General features: G+C 38.8%; 1 protein-coding gene across 1 annotated transcript in view; it reads left to right on the top strand.

The window, feature by feature from the left end:
- The window catches only part of ITPR2 (inositol 1,4,5-trisphosphate receptor type 2), a gene marked incomplete at its 5' end in the record, with an annotated part of 269,840 nt that overhangs the window by 124,400 nt on the left and 132,979 nt on the right, over nt 1-12,461 (top strand). The window contains 4 exons of the mRNA XM_084290744.1: nt 4,284-4,535; nt 5,772-5,897; nt 10,871-10,999; nt 11,600-11,720. Of these exons, the coding sequence (XP_084146870.1) occupies nt 4,284-4,535; nt 5,772-5,897; nt 10,871-10,999; nt 11,600-11,720 (628 nt within the window). The remainder of the gene's footprint in view (nt 1-4,283; nt 4,536-5,771; nt 5,898-10,870; nt 11,000-11,599; nt 11,721-12,461) is intronic.

Genomic DNA, 12,461 nt, shown 5'->3' with positions numbered 1-12,461 from the left:
ACATGATGAAAATCAAAATCAACTTGGATGTGACATTTACATCATGAATTCTGCAGGTATTTAGCAGAGAGGAGGGAACACCCTTATTTTGATGAAAGAAGGTAATATGATGACTTGCTTAAAAAAATGTAGGAAATTACAGTTAAGCAATTATGATTTGTTAGAAAAGAATGCTAATAGTAAAAATTGAATGGTATTGGAATGGCTTGGCAATGTAACAAAAACAGTGTAGTGTAATGGTTGAAACTGAGAAGTCAGGACAGCTTGTAAGCAGACAGCTGAGATGTACTTTGTGACCTTAAATAATCAATGGGATAGCAGACTTTTCTATTATCCTTAGTATTCCAGACTGATACATTGTGTAGCATCAACAGTTCTGATGCTGGCCAGCCTTCCTTATACTTGAAAAGAATTCTTAACTCCTTTAACTTGGTTCATGGAGCTCAGTGAGAACTTTCTCTGTCTAGCAACAGATACTTGTTTTCATTTTCTGTTTTTAGAAACAGAATTGTTTCTTTTTAGGTCAATGTTTGGATTCCCTTTGCAAGTTACATTTAAAAATGGATAAGTTGGGGAAAGACAATGGCATCTTCTTCTTTACTTGCACTTTAGATTATTACTTTGTCCCCTTAGCTCTTTCTGCGATGTTGCAACATTGTCCGCTGTGGTTTGTGATTCCTCACAGTCAGTATGTAGCAAGTTTGCTGTGCATCATCATATTTCACAAACTCAATATCCCTTGGTATTTCTTACTCATTCATCAGTGATAAGTACATGAAAGGATGAGGGATCAACTTGACTTGCCCTTTTATCAGGCAATAGTGGAAGAGATATGTCGGGGTTTGACATAAGATTGTAACTGAGGAAACCTGGGAAGATTCATCTTCCCTCTCCTCTGTGCAAAACCTAAATAAGTGGAAAACATACAGGAATGTGGTGGTCAACTTGAAAGTGACAAAACATCTACCTTCTCAGAAGGTTTGCTGTAGATTTTTTATTATTTTGTGTTTGAAATGTCTTAAGAGCATACTACTCCAGACATGAGTATTAAAATATAGGATAGGTCAATTTTCCAACATTTTGAATACTGTTATTTGCCCCATTTCCTTTTTTTTCATTGAGTGCAATTAAATTTATGACTTCTGGATTCCTATTCTGTCTCCTCCTTTCCCCCCAAACACTTGTACCTTTAAAAATGTTTTTCTGTTCTGTGGATTATCCAGAAAATGTCTATTTTGAAAAGTCAGACTGGAAACATTTTAAAAATCCAAGGATAAAAAGAGGAATAGGAAGTGCGCGAACAACTGAAATCATAATTTTCTGTCAAAATGACAAAGTAAAAATAAGAAAGCAATGAGGAAAACACAGTCCACACAGTGTAAATTCAAAAACTGAAATTTTGTGACACTGGAAAATGTAATGAATTGTTTCCTGAATGTTGCTACTTCTCAGTTCCTGTGGGAGACTAATTTTGATTCCTGCTTTTGCTGCTTTCTTATTTCTTTACAGCTCTACCAACTTTTATTTCTACCCTTGAATTCAGTAAGCTAGGATTTTATGTCACCTGTGGACTTGGATATGTCAAATGCCTTATTTGCAAAATAGTATGGCTGTTGTGCTGCCAAGTTGTATTCTGTATTAGAAAGGGTTTATGGGAACTTACTAAGACCTTCAATGAGAGTTCACTATGTTTAAAAGGAAAGTGATGGAGAGCAGATATGTCTATGGCTCCACACAAACTCACAGAGCAGTACTGCCAGTAGGTAAATTCATAGAATCATAGAATATTCCAAGTTGGAAGGGACCCACAAGAATCATTGAGTCCAACTCTTGGCACCACACAGGTCTACCCAAAAATTCAGACCATGTGACTAAAGCACAGTCCAAACACTTCTTAAACTCCGACAGGCTTGGTGCTGTGACTGCTTCCCTGGGGAGCCTGTTCCAGTGCACGACAACCCTCTCAGTGAAGAACCTCTTCCTGATATCCAGCCTGAACCTCCCCATCACAGCTTTACACCATTCCTGCAGGTCCTATGGCTGGTCACTACAGAGAATAGATCGGTGCCTGCCCCTCCACTGCCCCTCGTGAGGAAGCTGTAGACTGTGATGAGGTCTCCCCTCAGCCTCCTCTTTTCCAGGCTGAACAGGCCAAGTGACCTCAGCCACTCCTCATACATCTTCCCCTCTAGGCCCTTCACCATCTTCATAGCCCTTCTCTGGACACTCTCCAACAGTTTTACATCCTTTTTGTACTCTGGTGCCCAGAACTGCACACAGTACTCAAGGTGAGGCTGCATAGCGCGGAGCAGAGTGGGACAATCCCTTCCCTCGACTGACTAGCAATGCTGTGCTTGAAGCACCCCAGGATACGGTTGGCCCTCCTGGCTGCCAGGGCACACTGCTGGCTCATATTCAACTTGCTGTCAACCATAACCCCCAGATCCCTCTCTACGGGGCTGCTCTCCAGCATCTCATTGCCTAGTCTGTACATACAGCCAGGGTTGCCCTGTCCCAGGTGCAGGACATGGCACTTGTTCTTGTTAAACTTCATGTGATTGGTGATTGCCCAGCTCTCCAATCTGTCCAGATCTCTCTGCAAGGCCTTTCCACCCTCAACAGAGCCAACAACTCCTCCAAGTTTAGTGTCACCAGCATATTTGCTCAAAACACCTTCTAGTCCTAATCCAAATCGTTTATAAAAGCATTGAAGAGGACTGGCCCTAAAATGGAGCCTTGAGGGACCCCACTAGTGACCATCCTCCAGCCTGATGTAGTAGCCCCACATACCACAACCCTTTGAGCCCTACCCATCAGCCAATTGCTCATCCATGGGATGATGTTTTTGTTTAGCTGGACATCTTGTCCAGTAGGATCCTATGGGAAACTGTCAAAAGCTTTACTGAAATCCAAAAAAATCACATCAGCTGGACTAGATGGGTGATCTTATCATAAAAGGAAATCAAGTTAATCAAACAGGACCCACACCTCATGAACCCATGTTGGCTGGGACCAATGACTGCATTGTCCCCCTGGTACGCTTCAATAACTTCAAGGACAATCTTCTCCATAACTTTACCAGGCAATGATGTGAGACTGACAGGCCTGTAGTTGCCAGGGTCTTCTTTCTTGCCCTTCTTGGAAATTGGTACATTTGCCAGCTTGCAGTCTTCTGGGACCTCTCCAAATTCCCAAGACTGTTGAAAAATAATTGAGAGAAGTCCTGCAATGATGTCAGCCGGCTCTCTAAACACCCTGGGATGAATCCATCTGGACCCATGGACTTTCATGGATCCAGGTGGAGCAGCAAATCCCGCACACCTTCAGGTTTGGTTGGGAGTTTGTCATTCCCACCATCACGGTCCTCCAGCTCAGGGCACCTGGGGTCCCAAAGCCCATCATCAGCATTGAAGATGGAGGCAAAGAAGGCATTAAACATCTCTGCTTTGCCTATGTCCTTGTCTGTGAGGTGACCTTCCCCATCAAGTAGAAGACCTATGTTTTCTCTAGTACTTTTTTTTTCTATTCACATATTCGGCATAGGTGTGTGTGAGGGACGTACAAAACAGTATTAGAGCAAAATTTTTTGTGAGATCTGCTGAAATGGTGCTGCCAACATCCACCTCTGCTCTGGATCCTCTTGAGATGAGCAATGTACTTGTAGCAAAATCAAATATTTGTCACATACACCAGTTCTCTGATAAATGGAAGTGCTGGCATGGCAATGACAGTGACTCACCTGCCAAATTTGCACAGTTAGGAAGAGTCATCCTTGTTTCAGATGCTGAGCTCTTCCTAACAAAAGAATGGTTAAATTCTGGGTGAACCACAGGCTTTTTGTGTGAAGTAGCACATAAGGTTTAATTTCTGTACCTCAAGTCCCTACCTGTAAAATAGGGATAATGATGCATCCCGACCTCGTAACAGGAGGTAAGGGTAATTAATTAACTTCAAACAAACGTTGAGATAGTGGGAATAATGAGGATGGCATAATGTCTTAGGTAAACACAGAGTTACATAGAGATTAAACTTCAAGTTCACCTTGCATTAGCTCATTCCTTGTTGAGTTGTTCCAGATTTGCACTTATAGTAGATAAGAGCAGAAGTTTGCCTTGGCTATTGTTTTGAAATATAGATTTGGTAAGCCACATCAGACTAATTTATTTTTTTTCCAGAATGCTCTCTCTAGCTAGAGAATCTTTGTGTACTTAAAGGTAGAACTAAACAGTTAAGAAAATGATTGCATTGCAAGGGCACTTAAAGCTTTGTGGTATCTTTTTCAGCTGATAAATGGTGGTGAAGATGTGCTGATATTCTACAATGACAGAGCATCATTTCCAGTTCTACTCCAAATGATGTGTTCAGAGCGAGATCGAGCAGATGAAAGTGGACCTTTAGCATATCACATCACTCTAGTGGAATTGCTAGCAGCTTGTACAGAAGGGAAAAACGTATATACAGAGATCAAGTGCAATTCACTCCTGCCACTGGATGATATAGTGAGAGTGGTGACCCATGATGACTGCATACCTGAGGTAAGACTCACTGAATGATGAAGCAGACTTAGCATTTTTAGAAACTCAGAAAATGTTTTGTTATTTCTAGTATCTTGAAAAGTTAAATATTTGCACAGAAAACAGGCTGGAAAAAGGTGTTGCTTGTTAAGTTGACTAAATGAGAAAGGATAGCTAGTATTTTCTCAAAATACTTGTGATCTGTGATTTTCTGAGACTGATTTGTCAAGTTAATATTTTGCCACTGCCACAATTTGTTGACAACTGTGGGGTAACATTCTGGGCACGCTGAAATCAGTAGGAGCTTTGTGAAGTCTTTTTTTTTTAATTTTATTTTTGTTAACTTTGGCTCCAGTCTGGCAAATGTTTTTATTCACTGCTTATAGAGGCCTAATTCTGCAGGTACTAGTCACGGTTCAGCAGGACTGTGATACCTCAGGCTGATGAGAATGGAAGTGCTTGTACCAAACCTGATATGATCAAAAGAAATTTTTCACAGTCTCTGCAGGAACTTGTTCTGGTCCTATGCATTGGTCAGAGGTGTGAGATTTCTACAGGCTATCTGTTGGAGGCATGGCTCTCATATCAATGCAGTTGGGCCTTGCAGAAATACAAAATCCTTCCATACCATGAGAAAGTTACGTTGTGATAACCAATTATTTTCTTATTAGGAAAAATGCTTGCTTTGCTCAAAAGTTCCGCCTAACGTTAATGTCTGTAGTTCCGGTGCTGCACAAGCTTTCTCTTCCATTTGAGTCTGAGTTATACGCACCCTGAGTATGAGTGCAACGTAGGATTGCAGGAAAATAGGGATTGCAGTCTCTGCTCTGTTAAAGACCTTTTTTCTGGTATTTAGCAAACCTGTTGCAAGGCATCAGCCCACAAGGATCATCTGACTAGTACCTGGGTGTCCTCCATTTTGACTGTTCCTGACTTTGGAGCCAGGCCCTTGTAGTCTGAATGTCATTTTAGTATCAGATATATTATTGATTTGTTTTGTAGGGGGGTTAATGTTAGAGTGTTTGCAAAACCTCTAAATTTTTCTTCACATGATCATTCATTAAGTATATTAATGCATTTGTTGCCACACTTACTACTTAAATCTTCAGAACTAAATGTACTGTATTACTGCTATTGGTGTTTCTTATTATGTAAAGGATGCTCTTTATCATTCAGTGTTTTTGTAGGTAGACAATAGAATGTTAATGTTTTTTGTTGTTCCATTTCATATTGTTTGTGCATTTTCTGTTCCTGCAGGTGAAAATTGCCTATGTTAATTTTGTTAACCACTGCTACGTGGACACTGAAGTGGAAATGAAAGAAATCTATGCCAGTAACCATATTTGGAAGTTATTTGAGAACTTCCTTGTTGATATGGCAAGGGTAAGCTTTATAAATATTGCAGTACAGTTGTTGATGACAACTGAACTGTCAATAACTTCTTTCTGCGAACTTCATTTATTTTATTAACTACCCTTTCCAAGGTTGAATATAAACAGATTTTTTTTTAAACAAATGGCCTTTTCTATTGTATTTTATTTATCATCATTCAACCTGCTAATTACTAACAGTCTTTTCTTTCTAAAAGGGTGTTTTGGAACCAATGTCCCCTTCTCTTTTCTTCCAGAAAAATAAGTCATACATGAATGTATGGATTTGACTCACAATGAATTTTCATTCACAATGAAAATGTGTTCTTCAGTGAATGTGTGTTATATGTCATTGCAGTGGTAATTAAAAACAAACAAACAACAAAACCATGTTTAATTTCCTTGGTTTACTCTATTAATACAGTGAAGATCAGGGATAACGAAATTCTTTGTCTCATATTCCTTCTTTAATTTCATCTTGACCTGTTTTTTTTCTTTTATTCTACTGTCTCTACATTCTCAGGGCTGTGAAAGGCAGGTGTAGAGCTTATTTTTGTATAATCTATCAACTGCAAGGTGATGGGACAGGGTTAGTACTGTTGGCATTCAATTGCTGTAGACCCCAGTCATTTTCTTGGTGTCATTACTTGTTGCATTAAGTTTCCAGTCATCAGTTGTTTTAGGCTTCCATTTCCTGATACTTTGGAGGCAGAAAAGCAGGGAAACTGATGACTTAAAGAAGGATAACACACAGTAGTGGAACTATGAGGGGAAGCTAGTGTGACATAATGAGTACAGTTTATATTTCATAACCTTTTTCTTGCAGGTAATGTTTCTTGTAAGAGCATAATATTAATGCCGAATGATAGAGTTGCTCTTTCTCTGAAGAAGTAGAAACACATTTTTTTGTGCTTGTGGCCTGTATTTGATCATTGTTGCTGGACAGCATTTTAGAGGTCTTACAAAGCACATTGTCTTTGTGCATGCCTATCCTTTCCTTGTCCATGGTCCATTACATTTTATAATCCTTCATGTTTTCACTCCTTATATTCTTTGTTTTGTTGAAATTAAGGAAGGAAAGGTAAAAGAATCTCAATTCAGACCTGCAGCAAACACTTCCACCAAAGTAATAGTGTGCCACAAAATAATTTCTTTAAAATGTTTTGGGAGAAAATACCATACCTCAATAGTAACCATGATTTATGGCCAAAAGAAGAATGAGTTCAGAGACTTGTGGTGTTTGATAGGCACAGGGACCTGGTCATTTCTTTGTGAAACAGAAAACTTAAAAATGTTTTTATTTTTGCCTTTTTCTGGAGACAGTTTAACACAAGAACACTCGTTCTCTCTTTTTTTGGTGGTAGCTATTTTCAGCAGTAATGAGACCTTTGCAAATCCTATTTTCTTGCTGTTTGTCTTGTTTCTGTGGCTCTGTTATACAGTGAAAAGCCTTCTGGACACACCAACCTCATTTGAAGATTAAGAACAGAAACCTTCTTGGAGGCAGATTTTGTTTTTTAACCTTGCTGTTTTTATCCCTAGAAGACCTTCTAGACAGACTGCCCTCCCTAGCCATTTAATATGATCAATTTCGCTTGCACTTTGGCTAGAAGCAGACATATGCAGAAAGAGGGCTCTGTCCACAGTTCTGTTCACGAGCCTGGAGACATGTGGCTTGGTGCCAGATGATTTAGAGTTATCCTGATGCTAGTGAGCCCTGAGTTTGTTTTTCTCCTTCTAATAAGGCATTAGATTCCAGGTCTTCAGAGGTGAATAGCAAGTATATTATTAATGCTGTATTTTGTGTATGTATGCTGTTTTCTCTGAATAGCAAAATGCAGTTTTATTTTGTTCCGCAAAGTCATCAGGGTAGGTGCCTGATTAGTCCTTTTAGTTAAGGTTAACTGCTAAAAGAACTAAATGAGCATGTCCAAAGTGGCCTGTTCTGCTCTTCTGCCAGGTCCCTCTGGGTAGCTGTATCTTCTATGTTATTGAGTGTATTTGTTAAGATTTGGTTTTCTGGGTCCCAGGCAGAGCTTGTGTGTTATAAATACATCAGCGTTATGTAGCTATCAGGACAGTTAGAATGCTGTCAGCTTCATGAAAGATGTTACAATAGCTTTCAAAGCATTTAGAAAAAGAGCCCTTTGATCCTCTGTGTTCCAGTGAGCTAAAAGAGATGCTTTTGTGTGGGGGAGGGGAAATGCTTTCCTTTTAGCTGCTACAAATGGCTGTCAGTGGGTGAGTTTGTGAGCTTTGAGTCTGAGTCTGTTATTAGAGAGCAGTAAGGTGAAAGATGGAGAGTGTTATCCTCAGGTTGGATTTCTTCTTCTTTTTTTTTTTTTTTTTTTTTTTTTCTCCCTTAAAAAAGGGAAAGAAAACACAATTTTCTTATCTGTTGCTACACCCAAGAAGGAAATATTTAGTCCTCAACTGTCATTCTTTTTCAACAGTGTGATACATTGCGAAACAGACATTAGGTGGATTTGTATATAAATTCAGTTTGCCAAAAGCAGTTTCACTTTCAAAGACACCCTTTTTCTACAGTTTCTGCCAGCCTACTTTCTCCCAGGTATGACAGAGAGTGTAACACTAAGTGAAGTGGGTGCAGCTCAAGGAATGGCTTTCCTTTCCTGCATGTATCTTGTTCCGTAAAGCAGCTGTATTCTGAACAGGATTAAAAGAAGAGCCGGCATCTGACAGCTGTAAAGTCATCGTGGCTTTCTCTGCAGAATTTTTGAAGTATTATTCATATGAGTTTTAGTCCCAAAGCCTCTTAAGGGGTTTTTAAACACTACTTTCTCAATCTTCATCACCATTTCATTCATTTCAGTTTTTTTCGACCACAAGGAAACATTTTTTAGTCCCTAAAGGGCAGAAGGATAATAGGAAATGAGAGGATTTCCAAATTCCTTCCATGATGGGAATTTTTCAGACCTGTGTTAGAGCACAGTTGTGTCCCCACATATGGCTCTGCTTGTTAGATGAGTGAAGGGGAAAGCTTAAAAGCATATTGGAATTTTGTTTTGTTGATTTCTAAATTCACCGTGCTAGCGCTACCCGGCTCTCTCTCTTCCCATTGGGATCACAAATGCTCAGCCTCAGAGCTACTGGTTGCAGAGAAAATGAGTATGCAGATTAATTAAAAGCAGAAGAACATCAAGAGGTTTTTAGGTCTATGATTTTTTTTTTTAATTATTTTTTTTAAGATTTATTATTAACTCAGTATTTTATGTTCATGAGGATTAGGGAAGAGAAGGTGTCATAATTTTCCCAAACTGAAGGGCTGAATAATTTGCTATTTCAGTTTAGGCACTGTTGCTTCTCTGACAAAAATCTTTCCTTTTCTGGGGTGATAAAAATGCACTGTATTGAGCCATGACTTGTTTTTCTGACACGCTTTAGAAAAACAGAGCTCCTCCAGATGCCTAATTCCTGTAGGTTGCAAGTTATCTTTGGCTATTCCTCTGCCTACCACATTACAATGCTTTTGTGTTATGCTCTACTCAAAATGCTTTTGTGTTCCCATGAGTCAAATCTTCCACTGAATGTGGGTGCTTTTGGATGTCACATCAGTAACCTTCCTTAAAACACTGCTGGTGAAATTGCTGTCATGTGGTATCCAAGTGTAACACTGGCACTGTGTAATTAGAGAGAATGTTTGCGCTGTGTGAGATTCAGGTGCTGCAGATTATTTCTCTGGTTCTATCACCAACTTTTCTCTGTGACCTTAAGCAATTCACTCAGTTTCTCTGGACTTAAGTTCCCCATCCATAAAGTGATGTAATGATAACTATATACTACTCAGATTCATGATTGTGTTAAACGTTCAGATAGTAATTTGAAAGTTATCCCAGAAGTCTGTAAAGAAAATAAATTCTGTTCTTGCATAGATTCTCTAGAACTATGTCTAGAAGCCACGGAAGTCTCTGGCTTGCATAGGTGAGAGAGAATTTATTTATTTTTTTTAACATGACTAGAACTGCTTATTCAAAGGCTGTTGAGGAGGTAGGATGAGTATAGTCCATAGTCCTTGTTTGCCTTTCTCACTGTGTCTTTTTCTGTGTAGACTCCTTTTAGGTCTCCTTTTACTACTGTTTTCACTGACATATGCAAATTCAAAAGGACTATAAGTATTAATACATGTTGGAAAAAAAAAAAAAAGAAATAGTGAAGCATCTATACCGGCCCAGTAATTTTTTCCTTTCTTTAAGCCTGATGTCTTTATGCAGGAACAAACCTTCAGTGTTGTACCAAAGGTGTCTTCAGGACTCATCTGTGTAAATCTTTCCATATCCTCCTACTATTTAATCATCCTTCTGTGCTCCAGAATTGTCCCAGTACCATTCATTCTCTTCTTTCATTGGTTTTAGTTTGTCATTCATATTTTCCTCATGTGGCTTTCCTAAGAATTGTTGTCTAAAGTCTGAAAAGCTGTTGGTATTGACTATGGTATTTCCTTCTGTTTCCCTCTCTTTAATTTTTTTCCTGCAAATGGGCTTTGCCGTTGCTACTCATTTGAAGTGACTGATTGTAGCAAGAAGTTAAACATTACATGAAATCTTTCTAATCTAATGTGTTTATGTCTTGTCTGTCTCTAAAGCCTCTTCCAACCTAGTTTCACAGTGGGAGGAAAGGTCCATTTTCTTCTTGAATCTGTCTAAATGTGCAAGTGGAACACAATGTGCTGATTCAGGGGGATCTTTTTTCATGGTTTAGGAAAGAACAGACAGACAACCAGAAGGAATTAGTTCAGAAGATAATGGAATTTAAAAGACAATGTGTATCTTCAAGACAAGCTACCACAGATACATCTTGAACTCTAAGATAATATGCTCTGATAGATCTTATATAAAAATCATTCTAAGAACATACTAAATCATACTAAGAACAAATCTTATTACATGGGTTGTAATAAATACAAAATAACATAGCTGGCTTACTTAAAAGTACTGAATCTCATTATTGTCTCCTTTTTCCCTGTAGGTTTGTAACACAACCACAGATCGTAAACATGCAGACACATCTCTGGAGAAATATGTCACTGAGCCTGTAATGAACATTGTAAGTGGCTTCTTCAATTCTCCATTTTCAGATAACAGCACCAGCCTCCAGGTAAGAAAAAGAGACTGACAAATAAGTAATTCAGACCATTAATGAGATACCTTGTCATAGGAAGGAATGGGGATCCTGTACCTTTTTTATCCTCCTTCAATTTCTCTCTCCTCGCATGCCACTGGCTAGCAGTTTAATTCCTCTTGAAATCATTTATTCTTAATTTTTACCCTTTACAACTCTGAAACAGCACACAGCTCAATAAGGTCATATTTACTCCTGGCTTTTGTGAATTCACTGGATAGAGTATCTTTGCAGAATCAAGGTCTATCTTTGTATTTGTATGAGAAAAATGCTGTGCATTGCGACAAAAAGGACATGTACCTGAGAACCAGGAAGACTCTTCAGTCCTTCTGCTCTGTACTGTGCTTACTTGATATCAGTGGTGATCTTAGTAAAAACTGTATGATTTGGTCTCTGTAGGGGTGCAGAAATGATTTGCATTCCCTCCTCTCCTGAAGAGCAAAGAGAATTTAATTGATCCACAGCTTGAGTAAACAAGCTAACATTCATGCACGTGGCTTATGTTATATCAAACCTTAGGGTAGTTGTGAGGAGATGGTGAAGTATAAAATTACATGTTTATCTTTTTGTTTTCAGACACATCAACCTGTTTTTATTCAGCTGCTGCAGTCTGCTTTTAGAATTTACAACTGTACCTGGCCAAACCCAACTCAGAAAGCCTCAGTGGAGTCATGTATCAAAACTTTGGCTGAAGTGGGTAGGTGCCAGGTTTTTACCTTCATTGTTTTTCTCTGTGTTTTAAGATCAGAATTACTTGAGCTTGAATGTATTTTCTTTGACTATAGCATCATGCAGTTGTGACAGTGGTAAATAAAGAAATCTCATTTTGAAGTTAAATTTTGTCTCTTTTTATAATGCATTCAAATGTATTCCATCAAATAGGTGAACCTATAGGCCACAGAGGTGGGTTTGCTAAATGAATGGTGGTTGAACTTGACCTCAAGGAAGTTATGATATTGAAATGAAACAGAAGCTTCATATATGGTATAGGAAAACATAGGCAATTCCATTTGTGCTGGGCTGTTGTGAGCAGTGATGCATGGAATTGTGCATCAGAACACTCATCTTTTTTCCTTCAATTCCTGTGAGAGGTATTCGTTGTTATCAGTCATCATCCTGGGCTTGTTCAGGTTTTGTCCCATCAGTGAGTTGGTGGTGGAAAACAGAATTCTGCCACACCATAGCTTCTCTGCTTACTCATCACCTTCAGGTCTATGCATTTACTGATTCTACACAGTCAGCCATGAAAGGGGCATATTGCCTCGCACAGGCACCAAGACTTAATTCATATTTGGTCCCAAGGCCAGCTAGGAAATTACATTGCTTTCAAATAAATTCAAATACTATGTTAGTCAAAGATTTAAATCTTCTTCGGGAATGATGCCATCCTAAAATAAAAATTAAAAAAATAAAAAAGATTCTTCTCCTGTACATAGCT

Source organism: Netta rufina (assembly GCF_964035555.1).
Source record: "Netta rufina genome assembly, chromosome: 1".
Classification (NCBI taxonomy): Eukaryota; Metazoa; Chordata; class Aves; order Anseriformes; family Anatidae; genus Netta; species Netta rufina.
The sequence above is the reverse complement of the archived record's forward strand: the minus strand, read 5'-3'. Positions and strand labels throughout refer to the sequence as shown.